Below are 16572 nucleotides of genomic sequence, written 5' to 3'. Positions count from 1 at the left end.
AGTCTATGTCCTTCATGACCTTGACGCTTTTGAAGAATACTGGCTGGTTATTTGTAACGTGTCCTTCAATTTGGGTTGGTCTGGGTTTTTTTTTCATGGTTATGTTGAGGTTATGTGTTGTTGGCAAGAATACTACAGCCAGGCTGTTGAACCCATCACAGCGCATCTTATCAGGAAGTCTGTAATGATGATGTGACTCCTTTGTACAGGTGTTTTTAACTTGGATCATTTGGTTTAAGGTGGTGGCCAGGTTTCTCCACTGTGGAGTTAACTGTTTTCTCCTTTGTGATTAAGAAATAACCTGCTGGGGGCGTATATATCGAGACTATGCAGATACCCTGTTTCTCATTGTATTTTCACCCATTAATCTCATCGCCATTGATGATTCTTTCTTACAGCTGTTACTGCTAATAATTTTTGCCTAATGATGAATTTCTGTTTCCATCCTTCTTTTGAGGATTTTTAAATGGAAGTCTGTTGTAAGAAAGAGCTGTCCATACCACATTATTTGCAAGGCCCATCAAGAAACAACAACATCTGTGTTGTTTCTGGAAGTTGTACTTTGTTTATTTCACTACATACAGACTGGCTAGCTGACCCTTCTCTGTATCAAGGTTAACAGATTCTTTGTCCAAACACTTCCTACTCCTCCCCGCCATTAGTTGGTCAGCTCTCATGAGTATCTTGGTGCTCATTGTGGGTGGTAAGACTGAGGAGGTTAGTGTCAGTGGCCTTAATAGGAAGTTATTACTCAGAAGAAGCAAAAGGATTATTTGGGGCATGTTATATTTAGCTGCTATTCAGAAATCCATGGAATGGCATATAGCAGAATAGTGGAAATGTGTTTCAGGATGCTGTCAGGCTCTTAGAATAGTAACATAGTAACAGAAGGGTAACGAGAGCGCTAAGTTTTGTGGACAGAGATGAGGGGGCATGGGGGTGTCAGCACAGAGATGAGGGGGCATGGGGGTGTCAGCACTCGTGGGCCGTAGGCTCTGGGGGTTGGGTGCTGTGGTTTAAGGACTGAGCCAGGGTGATGGGATGCAATCAGATCAGGCCACCTTGGGCAGTTCAGCGGGGCTGTGGGGGACAGATAGGCTAGACTGTACGGATTGAAGCAGGGCCCAGAATGCCTCTCACGATCTGAAGAGCTTGCCTACCTGCACATGAGTCAGGTTAGTTCTCTTCCTCTGTTTTTGAGCCATAGGGGTTTCTCTCAGTTTCATTTTGCTTTGCAGCATTTGTGCATGTACTTGCTGCAGAGGGCTCCCTGTCTGCTTCTTTATACCTGTGGGACCTTGAGCCAGTTACCTAATAATGCCCTGCAACATTTTCCCCAACAGTAAAAACAGGGTCATTACTTCCCAGCCAGGGTACTGCACTCGCCTCCCGGCCTCCTGCTTCTTCCTGGGGTCCCTGTTGTCCTACACACTACCGCCTGCCTGGTCTGAGAAGGACACCTCTTGCGACGGCCCTGCTGTGCTCACAGTGCCCCGAGCCCCATCGCCATGACGGGCAGGGGCCTCCGTGATCTGCCACCTTCCGATCCTACCTCTCCCTGCAGCCTTCCTCTGGGCTCGAGCTGCTTTTGCCTTCCCATGCATTCTCTGGCCGCAGGGCCATTACCCGTTCTCTTCCATCAGATCGGAACTCTTGTCCCTGTACATGACTGAATGACTCCTTTCCTCCCCTCAGATCTTCATTCAGATACCACTGAATCAGAGTGTCCCCTGCCGGCTACCCTGTGCAGAATATATTTCATCCCTTGTTACTCCCCTTACCTTGCTAACTTGTCTTTGTCACATTTACTGCCACCTCATAGATACTTGTGTATTTGCTGTCTTTCACCACAAATTGTATATAAACTTTTCGAGGGCCGGCACTTTGCCTGTTTTATTCACTGGTGTCTTCCCACCCCCTGGAGTTGTACCTTGGCTGGTCTTGGTGCTGGAATCAGTATTTGTGGAATAACTACTCGTGTCATAAGCAAGCCTTGGAGCCCACAATCATTGTGTGCCAGAGAGTGTGCTCGGTGTTCTGCGCTCACTAGCTCATGTATTTCTCCCGACAACCTTGTGAAGACACCAGTGCGCAGAGAGGCGATGGCAGACCGGGGATGGGCCACGGAGCCACAGTCCCAGCCCAGGCGGCCCCGGTCCAGCGCCCACGTTCTTCCTGCTTCTGTCAGGGCCGTTGCTGACTACAAAGAGGCTGAGGGTCACGTCCTTATCACCATCACTGTCAGGCCCAGAGTAGCCATGAAATGTCCGTTGAGGCATCATCAGCATTGTCAGGCTGCTGGCTGGTTACAGCAGGGATGTGCAGCCAGGCTGCCCAGTGTTTGATCCGGGGTCTGCTTCCTTATCGTTAAATGCGATTAACATTCCTAGCAAAAGCCTCCTGTGTCCTGTTTGATCCCGAACGTGCAGCCTCGGGACCGATTGCTGCTTCTTGCAGAGCACCGTCTTCCTAATCTGCTCAGTGTGATTCACTCCACTTCTGTTCTCTGACGGTTATGTGGCTTAGGAGAAACAGTGCATGTAAAGTGCCTGGTAAGTCCTCGGTTCAAAATAAATGAACTCCAGTGTGCTTCCACAAATGACTGCCCCACATAGAATACCTACAGGAAATTGTTGACCTCGTTCTGAGGAGAAGCAGAAGGGAACCTAATCATTTAGCAGTTGTGTGTTTTAATGATGATGGACACTTAAAAATCTTAGCAGAACTTGTGTATGTGTACCTTGCATTTTTTTGCACCCTTAAGTGAACCAAAGGAATTGTATTTACTACTTTGTTTGCATGTTTTCCTTATGAGACTATTGCATTTTTTTTAAACATCAGTAAATAAAACTTTAGAAAAATAGATCTTCCTATAACCTTTGGGTAGGCAAATATTTTATAAACAAAACACTACAAGAATTTCCTAAAAAGGAAAAGAATAAATAGGGCTGCATAAAAATTATGAACTTTCTTCCTCAAAAGATAACATTAAAATAAAAAGATTTTTAAAATAATTTTTACAAGAAACCATCAAGAGAGTGAAAGACAAGCCTTGGGGTGGTAGAGGATAGGAGTCTAACAATGGCCTCACACCCTGAACGTGTAAGGCAGGCAGGCCTACAGGTCAGCTGGGGGCTAGGGAGGGGGGACCCACAACCCTTCAGAAGAAACAGATGTTTCAAAGAGGAGATTTCCAAAATGGCCAGTCATCAGATGAGGCTGCTCCCAGCCCACTCTACACCTACTGCGGTAAATATCAGTGAGTGCAATGAAAGAGAAATGCTGGGCAGAGGTGGGGGTGGAGAGGATCCAGAACACCCCAGGCTGGTATGGCTTCTTCAGCTCCCTGAGGGGTGGCATCTGCTAACGCAGGTGTGTGTGTGTTACACTCCCAGTGCAAGCCCGTGTGCCCAAGAGAAGTGCGTACACACGTTCACCAAAGGACATGCGTGAGAGAGAGAGAGATGGGGAGAGCATTCTGATGAAATTTGTTTTGACCACTCTTGAAGCGTGGCTTCCTGAACAATTAAATTATTTTATGCTTAGAGGAAGAAATAGAGTGTTTACAGCAGTATCCTCATAATAGCCAAAAAGGCAGGAATAACTCAGATGGCCCTTAGCAGTGATGTGGTCTCTCGTGCAATACAGCACTTTCCAGCTGGGTGAGTCTCACAAGCACGTCAGTGAATGAACAAAGGCCAGACACGAAAGAGTACGTTCTGTGTGACTCCATGCGCATCAGGTCAGCTGCTGGGGGAAGTGTGGGGAGGTGCCGCCCCTGCCCCATGGTGGACAGTGACTGCCAGGACCGGGTGCCTTCTGGGCTTCTTCTCTGCTCTGTCTCCTTGCAGGATCGTTGAGCTCTAGACATTGAGGGGCAGTCTTTGTGTTGAAAAGTTTGAAAATGAATGCTTAAAAATTGATTGTATTTTAGCTTATTTTTTAAATAATATTTCAGAGTAATTGGTTATGCCATACAGTAGTGCTGTTAATTGTAGACTATAAATTGAGAAATTACTTATTTCTAATTGTTCTATTTTGTGAATTATTTTTTAGATATGAATTGAGAATTCGTTATTTGCCAAAAGGATTTCTAAACCAGTTTACTGAGGACAAGCCAACTCTGAATTTCTTCTATCAACAGGTATAGGAGAGTGCTTTAATATACTTTTCTCTTTGTGTCTTTGAATCCTACTTGGTTTTATTTTAGAATTAGATAAAACCTAACATTTGGGAGAATGTATATTTGTCACAGTATGGCAGTGAGAGACTTTCAACCAGTGAGTTTTGAATTTTTGACACTGAATTTTTGTATGCTTGCGCAAATCCTAAAAGATACTACTTTAATGTGGAGACAGTAAATCCTAAGTGACACAAGCATTGGTTTGTCTTTAATTCAAGTATAATTATCGTGCTTGAATATCAACAAATTGGTTAGGTGTAGAATTTATTGTCAGAGACAACTATATTCATATAATCTCAAGAGCAGTTTGCACAATAAAGGCAGAATTGACTTTTTTTGCACTGAGTTACTTGCTTTCTACCCCTTCAAATATTAGTTAAGCAATAAGCACATGTGGCGTAAATGAACCAACACAAATTCCCCAAGTATACGTTGCTTGTTCGTTTTCATGAAGACTGTCAAAGAACAAGTCCGAGGAAGAGCTGACATTCACACACATGTTCTGCAGTCAAATGCACTTGGTCATTCTTTGTTTTAATAAAAATATTTATTAGATGTCTGCTGTGGGTCAAGAACGCAGAGGAAATAAATGAGACAGTTCGGCCCTCTGTTGCTGAGAAGCACAAAGGGTGTGGCTGTGCACAGGAGGGTCTGCTAACCCCGTGGAGTTGCGAAACCCAGGGGCTCTCCTGGGAAGTGTCATGTGAGGAGTCCCCAGCTTTGTAGATGAAGAAGAGATGTACTTTAGGAAACATGGTGCATTTAAACCTGAGCCAAAAAGTTCTGAGAAGGAACAGGAGAGGAGACAGAGCCCACACCATGAAAAGGGAAGGTTGTAGGTTTTCTCCTGCAGAGTAAGGAGAGCTGTTTAAGGAACGTAGTTAGTGAATGTCTTGATGAGAATTTTTGTCGTTGTGAAATAAGACCACACTGACATGACGGCAGCATCCATCATGGACTAGATGGGTCTTAAGAAGGCTGCAGGCAAGTTAGGAGGCTCTCCAGCCATGTAGGCAAGAAACAGGGGAGATAAAGGTCTAACTAAAGCACATGTGGTGGGTGGATTTGATAGGGCTGGGACACTGATCCAAATGGACGTGAAAATAAAGAGGTGGATTGCATCTGTCCAGGTGCCTGGAAAGTGTTGGGAAAGAGAAGAGGTAGGCTAACTTCAGGAGAAAGGCAGTAAGAAGGTAGGTCGTTTTATTTCCCGAGGTGAGAAAACTGGATATTCCTGCTTATAAGATCCAAGCTGTGAGAGCAGGAAGCCAAGGATGCTCTTTCCAGATATTGGGTCTGTTTTCTTGTGCCATTGGAAATGTGAAGTGTGAGTTGCATGGGAGAGTTGCATGGGAGTTGCATGGGAGAGGGAGTTTACGTTTGGCAAAATGGGAAGAGAAAAGTCTTGTTTAGATCCCAGTGGAGAATACTGGGGGCCCACTCATACTGCAGAGGTGATATCCGGTTTACAAACTGCTCCTTGTATGTGTTTTCCCAGCTCCTCTGTAGCCGTCTGATGAACCTTGTGTTTGAGTGAAGGAGGTGACAAGAGGGTTTAGTTAACTGATATGTTTGCGTTGGCTTTCTCTCTCTTATAAATGATCTTTATCACTTTTGGCATAATTTCTTTGAAAAAAGCCCACCCCCTGAGGAATTCTATGACTACTTCAGTGACACGGGTTTCTGGAATTCACATACAGGTTCATTAGCTCGCAGTGCCTCCTTTTCATAGCTCGTGGGCTGGCCTCACAGCCGTATTCTTGTTCCTTCCACGCTGCTGCCATGTCCTGGTTTTTCCTTTGACGAGGCCTTGCTTCTGTCTCTGACTAAAAGTACGTGCTGGTGTGGCCCCAGTTTTCCCTTACTCATAGGACACCTCTCACTGCAGCCTGTGTCATTCTGCTGAACGGTCTTTACGGGGCCTGAGAGTTAGGGAGCGCACATACTGTCGTGTGCTCACTGCGTGTAACGGCTCTGTGGGTCTCCCTGGGCCTAACGGTCTCATCTACTAAAATAGGTATATTACCTACCCCGATAAATGAGATGGAATTGTCCCCCATCATTATTTGATGTTTGGGCAGTGCTAGGCTCCTGAGGATTCGGCATTTATCATCTTGCAGATCGCGACCCAAGTGTGAGCGGCACCTTCTGGGATAGGACATACCCCTCTCCTTCCTGTGTGCCTCCACCCCAGCCTCTGCTTTCTCCTGTTCCTGCACTTTCTCTTCCTCAGCCTGACCCTTTTTAATCTTTTATAGTTGTGAAGTCATATGGCACATTTTTAGGCAGTCCTGAAAATATTCTAAAACATCACTTAAAGTATCTTTATCCTAATAATTGCTTTCATTTTGTGTATGATTTTATAGTATTCTACCAAGTACCTGTATTTTAAAAGAAGTTCAGGTGCAGTCACGATACCGCCCCTTGCCCACGTCGATGGCTGGTCCGTAGCGGTGTCCCAGGGACAGGAGACAGGGAGGGAAAGGTGTGTGCACACCGCAGAGGAGGGGGAGGAGGGAGGACTGTTGTCACGACCAGTGAGTTGGCAGCTGTGCAAGAGCCATGAGGATACTCATCTCCTTTGGGTTGGTGTGTGGCACTGTTGGCAGTTTGGTGCGGAAAAATAGTTGAATATTGGCAGTTTAATATTCAAACTAAGAATTCTACTTCAGGGGTTTACTCTAAAGAGGTAAGATTTACATGCGTATGTATGTACAGGATGCTCATAGGAACGGTGCACCTGTTAACAGAAGGGAAATTGAAAGATTGTGTCAATAGGGTCAGTAAAAGCTTGGTGAAATAAATTCTGCTGAGTTTCAAGTGTCTTCACCCATCCTGATGAGAGAGCTACAACTCTGTACACGTGAAAGGCATTCTGTTAAATGGTGGTGTTTAAAACAGGCCATGTAGAGAACATATATAATGTAATTCCATTTATGTGAAAAGATGTGTGTATTTTTATTTTTACCCTGATCTAATAAAGTTTTGAAAATAGTATGATTTTTGCATTGCTGCTTTGACAGATACTTACATATTTATTCAGCTTCTTGTGCTAACCTTCCAGTGCAGAATCTGTCCTGTTGCACGTGTGGAAATTCCAGTACTATTATGGGTAATCCATATGTTCACCTGTGCAGGCAGGAAACGGGCTTAATTCCATTGTTGAAAAATCAGCTAGGAATTCAGAACTTCCTCCTATTTAAACATGCGCACACATGCGCACACACGGCCTAAGTAAAAATTTGGCCTTTCAGCAGCTATTTATAGCCAAGGCCTATTTAAATGCGAATGGAACTGAGATATTTTGTAAGAACTTGAGTGTGGAAATTTTCACTGAGTTCAGGGATAAGTTATTTAATAGAAGCCTCAGAGTTAAATGATAGCCATTCTATAATTTTTAAAATCTTTACTATTTTGAAACAGGGCGCCTGGGTGGCTCAGTCGTTAAGCGTCTGCCTTCGGCTCAGGTCATGATCCCGGGGTCCTGGGATCGAGCCCCGCATCGGGCTCCCTGCTCGGCGGGGGGCCTGCTTCTCCCTCTCCCACTCCCCCTGCTTGTGTTCCTGCTCTTGCTGTGTCTCTCTGTCAAATAAATAAATAAAATCTTAAAAAAAAATAAAATCTTTACTATTTGATGAAAATATGTAAGATGTATACATATATGCGTATGTATATTTTCACTGAATTCCAAGCTAAGTGGATCAATGTTTAAGGGGCCCAGAATTTGATGACCTTGATTCTTTTTAATTGTTTCGTTTGGTAACACCCAATACATGTATGTTTTTGTGCGGTGTGCTACTTCGTACTAGCATGAGTGCCTGTGATCTATGGCCCAAATGAAGAGAACATGCCTGATGTCTCCTGGTCCCCTGTCCCTGTCACATCTCCCTGCCCCCACCCTCCCACTCCATGCAGGCCGACGTGGTCCTGAGTGTCCACCATCCCCTTGCTTACTTCCCCTTGCAAGTTGTCACATTTTACGGTGAGTGTGTATTTGGTTCTGGCCTAGGGTAGAAGCTGACCTGAGATTTTCCCTGAGCCCTCTGCATTGCCTCAACGGCCTGACTAGGGTTTGGATATTGTTTTGTTTGTCACCCAGCTCATAGAAGCATTCCAGAAGATTAAATAAAAAAAAAAAGTTTTATTCAGCACTTTTAGTTGTTTTCAGGGAGCAGCCTTGTCAGGACATTTGGTCCACTGTGTTGGTAGAAATCGAAGTTGTCATAAGGCGATTTAAACATGTATCCCATTTGGTTCATTTCTAAAATCATTTTGAACTGTGGTTAGAGACTGTGGTTCCTCTGACACTAGTTGCTCAAACTTTGTTTAGACCTGTTTCAGCACCTCCCACCTACTGAGATTTTGTCAGGGTTCTGGTTTTGCTGGAGGAGAACGTGTGTTCTGTGATTGTTGAGCAGAGTGTGACGAACCCCCATGAATTCAAGATTGTTGACAGTGTTGTTCAGGCCTCCTGTGTGGCTAGGGTTCTTTTTCCTGCTTCTGGGTACAAGTCAGGCCAGGGAGTGTTTTCCCTCAGAACTCTGATGTTTATTATTGCTGTTGAGAAGTTGGCTGTCATCCTGGCTTTGAAGGTGATCTGTCTGTCCTTTCTCTCTGGCTGGCTTTAAGACCTTTTCTTTGTCTTTAATGTTCAACAGTTTTATTACAAACCAGGTGTGGATTTCCACTCATTTTGTCCTGCTTGACCTGTGATGTGCACCCTGTACCAGGGGCTCATCTCTTTTCATCAGTTCTTTGAAATGTCTTGTGATACCAACTCAGACCTTGCCTTTTCTCCCTTCTTCGTGACTTGGCCTGAGGTCCCCATGTGGGTCCACATTAGAACTGCTCTGGCTGCCCTCCCTGTGCATCCACTTCCTTCACCTGTCTTGGCTCTTTGTCCCCCGGGGAATCCACGATTCAGGTAAATCTGTCACGTCACTGCCCACTCTCCTCAGCCGCAACCAACTTGGATGTGTAATGCATTTGCTGAGTTTTTATTTAGCAAAATGTGTCCCTTCCCCCTTTAAGAAAATCTTCCAGGCCATTGTTAATGGCTCTTACTGTTTTCTGATTTTTCTGCCTTTTATTTCTTTACCATTTCATGTAGAGGTAATGTCTCTTCTGAATCTGAATTACAACATCTGAAGTTCTTGGGCTTGACATCTGTTGGTGATGGCTTACACTGACTCTCAGTCAGTGATACGTTTCCTTGTGTGCTTGTTACGAGCTGTTATTTGGTTGAATTTCACATGTGGGAATCTTTAAGGTCTAGCTTGGGGATGAGTAAATAAATACTCCTGAGTGTTACCTGTTGTGATCTCTATTTTAGAAGAACACATATTTTTATTATTTTGGCTCTTTTATCAGGGCAGAAATAAAAGAATTATATTGGATTCTCTCTACCACTATTCCGATCCCAGAGAGCACTTATAATAAACTACCTTAATTTTATTATTTAGAAATTTCATCTGTGCCCTCTATTCATTTTGTCCATTGTTTTGGATGGTGTCATGCAGGAAACAACTTGTCAGTGGATATGTTGAGTGTTGAGTTACTGGTTGGAGATTATCTTGTGGATGCACAGTTTCAGTTAAAGATGTCCTAAATGTGACTACCAATGTGAGATACTGCAAATGATTCACTAAATGTTTTTGACCCATTTTAGAATATTCTGAAAGATATTAATCAGCACACTCTAAAAATAAACTAGAATCTTGTTATAACCCTATTCACTGTAGAGCAGAAGTCATAAAACTAAGTTTTGACGCTAAAGCTAATGGCTCATTATAAAACAAGGGAAGTATGTCTTACCCCGGAATCAAACTTTTCCTTTGCCATATAACATTTTACTCCTCTTTATCTCTCTGAAATCTCATTTGTTAAAGGTGTATTTGGTTGGCAACCTTTTGCAAATAATGGTGGCCATTAGTTTGAAGAGTGATGCCCATGTTTGGTCAGGAAGTTGTCATATTAACTATATTTGTATTGATACAGAACTTATATAGAAATCATCTGGCACTCGAAATTTCCAGCTCTTACAACGCGTGGGTCAGACATGGTGTTCCCATTGTTTTCTCCTGCAAATATTTTAAGATTAAAATGAGTACAGTTGACCCTTAAGCAATGCGGGGGTGAGGAATGCTGACCCCCTGCACAGTCATAAATTCATGTGTAACTTCTGACCCCCCCCAAAACTTAATTAATAATAGCCTATCGTCGATCAGAAGGAAGATTTACTAATAATATAGTCAATTAACGTAGTTTGTATGTTGTTTGTATTATATACAATATTCTTACAATAAAGTAAGCTAGAGATAAAAAATGTTATTAAGGAAATCATAAGGAAGAGAAATTACATTTACAGGACTGTACTGTGTTGATCAAAAACAATCCATGCATAAGTGGACCCATGCAATTCAAACATGTGTTGTTCCTGCGTTACCTGTACATCCATCCATCCTGTCCTGAAAACATTACCTGTAACATAATTATGACTTATTTGACAAAAGGGAGTTCTGGTAGGAAGTTGAAAGAAGATACCAAGGGCAGAGCCGTAACCTCACCCTGAGGAATAGAATCTGAACACACCTGGGGAAATAACTGAGGTGCCAGGGTGTGTGGTTTCTTGTTTCTGTGATTTTTTATTCAAATTTTTTTATTTTTACAAGTTTTTATTCAGATAACTGTATTATCAGAAATTGATTTCTTTATCTGTATTTTCTTGGCTATAAAGCTTTCTGCCAGTTAAAACATTTTGAAACGGCAGCTCTAAATGGGAGAGTCTTTTAAACCTGACATTTTCAACGTGGTCATTATCAGCTGTCCTTTTCCAAAAAAAAAGGTAAAATAAATACAGGTCTAAGTCTGACTTATTCGAAGGTCTATTTTCTATACTTATTTGATAGATGGAGTAATGTACATTTCTTCTTCTTTTCCCACTCCTGTATATTTTTGTTGATTCAAGAAGCACTCATGTTATTGAGGATTCAGGTAAATCCTGCATAGTTACTCTATTCAGCCCATATTTCTTGGTCATCCTTCTGTATGAAAGACTTCAGAAATGGGAAGGCATTATAAATTTGCCTTCAGCCCACCTCAGGGACTTTGACAGACTCTCACGCTGGTAGGAACACTCTGGTCATGGAGTCCCCAGAACCAATCTCAAAGCTTAGTCACTCACTAGGAGGATTTACAGAACTTAGCTTGTTTGATTCTCTTGCAGAGTAAGAAGAAAAAACTAATGAATATAAATACAGTACCTGCCACAGAAGGAAGTCCAAATACACCCTATGTTTTGAAGTAGGAAATTGACATCAACATGGACACAGATTAATTTGAAAAACCAAACACCGGGGACACCTGGTGGCTCAGTTGGTTAAGAGCTGACTCTTGGTTTCAGTGCAGGTCATGATCTCAGAGTTGTGAGATCGAGTTCCGTGTTGGGCTCCCTGCTCAGCATGGAGTCTTCTTGGGATTCTCTCTCTCCTTCTGCCCCTCCCCTGCTCACACACACTCTCTCTTTTTCTTTAAAATAAATAAAATCTTTAAAAACAAACCAAACACCAGCTTTCAGAAGTCTCTTCTTGAAAGACGCTTGTTCAAGTGCTGCACTTGGGGTCAGCACACAGTAGTTGTCTGTGATATAAAGAGAGAATACAGCACTATGTCACTGGCCAGGCGAAGCAGGCGGTGCATGGGAAGTCATTACGTCAGCCCCTGTAGGCAGCAGGGTGACGGGATGTGCTTCTTCCCGCCCCTGGTCTTCTTGTAGAGGAAGACTGTGGTCTTCCCTGTGAGAGAGTTTGGAGGTGATGTGCGCACACACTGAAGCCTGACTTGTAGGGGTGGGCCGACTGGTGCTTGAGTCCTCACTCTTAAAACACTGGCTGTGTGACCTTGGGTGAATTAACTTTCCTGATCTTTATGTATAAAGTGGGACTCCTAACACCAGCCTTGAAGAATCATTATGAAGATTGCAGATAACATATGTGAAAGCACGGTACCTCGGCCCTGGTAGTACTCCTTAAATAATAGGCAGCCCCTCTGTTGTCAACTTCATTCTCATTAGGCTTGTTCTAAGGCTTTACATTGGGGATTGTGGTACTGCCAACTCACAGTGATGCTGCGAGGGTTATAGGATATGTTACATACAAGTCTGCCGGCCAGGGTGCTCAGTATATTTACTTTAAGCAATTTTATCCACATACACACACTTAAATGCTCAGTAAATTGCGTATATTTCACAAATGAGAGGCAGTGAATTCCACTGAAAGTTATAGGAGATGAAAGGTAGTCAGGACATGTCTTATAAGAGAAATGAACAGTGAGCATATAGAACCCTGAGTCCTAAAGAAAAATGCCTGAGCACAGCATCAGTATGTGAATGTGCATGGTGGCTTCAGAGAACGTCATCTCTGGGGGGCCGTCAGGGAAATCAGATGGGGTTCGCCGTCTCTGCTCCTGCAGACACAAGCTGCCACGGGGCCTGCGGTAGGGATGCAGGGAGCCGAGGGGTCTGCTGGGGTGGCTTCATGTGGGGTCAGTCCACTCTGCAGGGCGCATCAGTCACTTCAGGCCATGGGCACAGAGCTCTGAGAGCGAGAGCAGTAGACTGTTGATCTAGGAAAACAACTCTTAGAGCTTTTAAGTCATGTTCATAATGGGATTTTCTACAGAGATTGTTAAATTATCATTGCCTCTGTTTGCATTTTTGCAACCAATGTGAATCTGGTTTTGTTGAATGAAATAAAAGTATATGATTATGTTTTCCCACCTGTGAAAAGTGCTTAAAAATTTAAGCTTTAAGATAATTTTTTTGACTGTATAATATTCCATTATATATACACACATACCACATCTTCTTTATCCATTCATCTGTTGATGGACATTTAGGCTCTTTCCATAGTTTGGCTATTGTGGACATTGCTGCTATAAACATTGGGGTGCATGTGCCCATTCAGATCACTACATTTTTATCTTTGGGGTAATTTTACTCAGCATGTAATTGGTATTCTGCCGTGGTTTCTTTGAAGTCCTAACCAAACTATAAACTAAGATCGACTGTTTCAGTCAGAACAACTGTGGTGTTTCTCTAACTCATAGAAATACATGTCTTGATATATCTCTTGTGCCTTTATTTTTGTGTGCAATAATAAACCTACTTAGGATGCAAAAACTTGGTTTTTAAATTTGGATTTATTTTTTGCTATATAGGAGAAGGGGCCAGTTGAAGTATAAACAAAATGATTCTAGGATTAAAGCTTTTAACTTAATTTAGTGGCTTGAGTAAATCAGTTTGAATCAGTCTTAAATACCTACTATGTGTAAACAGTAGAAATTATTGTTGCTTACTTACATGGAAAATGATATTTATAGAGGTACCCAAACCCCAATTTGAAGACTTTATTAATTCTTTCATTTGCTCACTTATTCTGTTAATAAATATTATTAACCACCGAGGTCTAGGTGCTAATGCAGAAAATAAGGCAAAGGTTTTGAGAGAACATGATGTTCAGATCAGAAATAGCATATGGTTGCCTATGGCTAGGTGACTGGTCATCGCTCCTCCCCTAAGAGAAAGGAATGAGTGGGTGAGTACAGTGCACCTCGGGTTCTAGATTCTTGGTACATCAAAGAGGATATTCCCATCTGAAAACTTTTTGCTGTAAGAAAGACATGTGGTGAAGTGACTGGAGGAAGTGTGAATCAATGTATTGGCGCACTTCCTAGGCAAACATTGCTGAGTTTCTGGACGGTTTCAGCCGACATTTGAGGCGTCATGGACTGAGGCAAAGCTCATCCTGTACTATAGTTTCTCTAGCTGCTCAGCAATAAGCATGGCGAAGGAGGTGGTTTGTTTCAGTAGCTGTTGGTTTTGTCAGAGTTAAAATAAAGGGATAATTAGAGATTGGGAAGTTGGGGGTCTTTGCAAGGGAAGGTCATGATGATGATATATATGATGTAAGGTCGAGTATTTCACTGCGGAGTAGAAATACTTTTTGAGCAAGTGAGCTGACAGGCTAGGAGGTTGAAGAGCAGGATCTTTGGAATTTTTTTTCTAGGGCAGAGGTCAACACACTTTCTGTGAAGGGCCTGAGAGTAAATACTTTAGAGTTGAGCACTAAGAGGCAAAATCAAGGGTGTTTGAAATACTGCTATAATAAGAGACAAGACGGATTTCCACAAAATTTTGTATCGGTGAAATTCATGATATAATGATTGAGTGTAGTTTTTTGTAATACAGTTCTGCTAGTGAGAATAATGGACTTCCTTTTGGGGGAGCGATAACATTTCACTAACTGAGATTCAGAATAGTGCTCCGTATTGTCAGTTGCAGATGTTGATCTCTTAATGCTATTCTATAAGGAGATCTTATATATTTCGTCTTGGGAAGTGTCTTCACACTGACATGTGCTCTCAAGTCCAGCTAGCAGTCTGCCAGTTACTGTAATTGAGCATAATCATTACTCAGAAGGTGCTTATGGAATTCTTTTGTATTCTTCTCTTTTTTTAAAATTTAAATTCAATTTAATTAACATAGAGTGTATTATTAGTTGCAGAGGTAGAATTTAGTAATTCATCAGTTGCTTATAATACCCGGTGCTCATTCTAAGATTCTTCTCTTTATATTAGATTTTACACATGTTATGACTTTGCAGATTAATCACATACAGGTGATGGTGAGGTGGAAGCATGTCATTTACAGAGTTACATGGATTTTGAAATATGTAAATTTTCTTTGCCCTTGCCATTGGGGTCCAAAGAATGCTGCTGGGACTGTAGTTTGAGTTCAGAAAATACATCCACTGCAAATTTGCATGGAAATAGAGATCTTTTTCTTGCTTTCGCTTGTGACAGCATGGGGAGGGTCTAAAGCAGTTTGCGATTCAGATGATGTTAGTTGCTTCTTAAAGTTTAAGTGCTCATGGCTTAGATGAGTTCTTAGTAAGAGTCCATTGTATTTCCATAGCTATTTTTGGTGTTGCTCATTTCTGTATCCAGCATCCAGCATAATTATTGGCCCAGTGTGTCTGGAGGATGTGAACGACACCCTGGAAACAGCCGTGGAATGGGTGACTCTGCAGTGTGCTCTCTAAAGCAGCTTTGTTTCCCCCATTCCTTCTGATTGCAGGTGAAGAGCGACTACATGTCTGAGATAGCTGACCGCGTGGACCAGGACATTGCTTTGAAGCTGGGCTGTCTAGAGATACGGTAAGGTGGTAACTAGGCATTGAGGACTTTGCTCATCAGCGGTGTTCGTTAGTTTTGGAAATTATCCAGGTATTTTCCTTTTCCTCATAAAGATTACTAATGAAATATTGAATAAAATTTGAGTAAAAATTTGAGATTTTGAATTAGGTTGTCAGTGCTACTTTTAGAAATCTTAGGATCTTTTAAAATGATATTTCATTGTATTTGGAGTGGAATGATTGATGAGAGTGCGCAGATGTAGGTAGGTCTGAGAGCGCTCCCCGCTACTCTCCTGGGGCGATAGAAGTGTGCTGTGTCTGTGGGATCCCAGGTGTTAGCCGCTCGCCACCCTTCACCGGTGCGCTGAGGGATTAAATGTGCTAGTACACATCATTTAAATGGGAACATAAATAGCCACATATGGCTAGTGACGGCCGTGCTGCAGGGGAAAGGGAAATGGAAATCTGAGGATATCGTTCTTGATTCTGGTAACATTTGTCACCTTGTGTCATATATTATCTTCTATGCTACCATTTTAATTTTGAATAAGAGTATTTTACCTTTTTCAGGTGTGATTTCAATTAAAATTTACTTTGGGCTGCTAGTTTAAGATGAGTTGGTTAAACTAGCCAAAATTTGATGATGTGTGCTCAGAACAGTCAGTGAAAATTGCCCCCCAAGATCATTATTTTTTATACTGCGTGAGGCTGTTACATACCAGTCCGTATAAGGACCCGAGGGTGGTTCAGGTATAACTCTCAACTCTTCCTTAAAATTTGTGTTCAGCCTTAGTTCTTTTTTCCAGTAACAGCAATCATCCCTCACTGGTCTCTTCATGTTCTTGTCCCGCCCCTGAGCCCTCACAGGTCTAGGCAGAAAGCATACTTGGGTGCCCCTTTCTCACTGCAGACAGTGCAGTACTGGGTTATCTGGGGCAAGGCTCAGCACCTGCTGTTGCACGAGTGGTACTGGGACTCCCTGGGTTCTAGGTCACCTTCCTGCTCCTTCCCACTCTGGCCTCCCGTGCTGTGTTAATCCCTCTCTTCTGTGCCCCATTGAGTGTCCTTGATTTCATTATGAAGTAATGCACTGCAGGAAAAGCCGGACAAATCGGCCTCCCCCTCCAGGCCCCTCCTTTACCTGCTCCCCTCCCCCCTGCATAAATAGAAAGCAAGAAAACCAACTGAGTGACCCTT

General features: G+C 42.7%; 1 protein-coding gene across 18 annotated transcripts in view; it reads left to right on the top strand.

Annotated features, from left to right (window-relative positions):
• Window positions 1-16572, top strand: part of PTK2 (protein tyrosine kinase 2) — a 255266-nt gene that overhangs the window by 102498 nt on the left and 136196 nt on the right. For all 18 annotated transcript variants that reach the window (XM_027572051.2, XM_027572041.2, XM_027572038.2 and 15 more), the window contains 2 exons: window positions 4057-4144; window positions 15318-15397. In XM_027572051.2, coding sequence (XP_027427852.1) covers window positions 4057-4144; window positions 15318-15397 — 168 coding nt within the window. The remainder of the gene's footprint in view (window positions 1-4056; window positions 4145-15317; window positions 15398-16572) is intronic.

This window comes from Zalophus californianus, chromosome 4 (genome assembly GCF_009762305.2).
Source record: "Zalophus californianus isolate mZalCal1 chromosome 4, mZalCal1.pri.v2, whole genome shotgun sequence".
Classification (NCBI taxonomy): Eukaryota; Metazoa; Chordata; class Mammalia; order Carnivora; family Otariidae; genus Zalophus; species Zalophus californianus.
The sequence above is the reverse complement of the archived record's forward strand: the minus strand, read 5'-3'. Positions and strand labels throughout refer to the sequence as shown.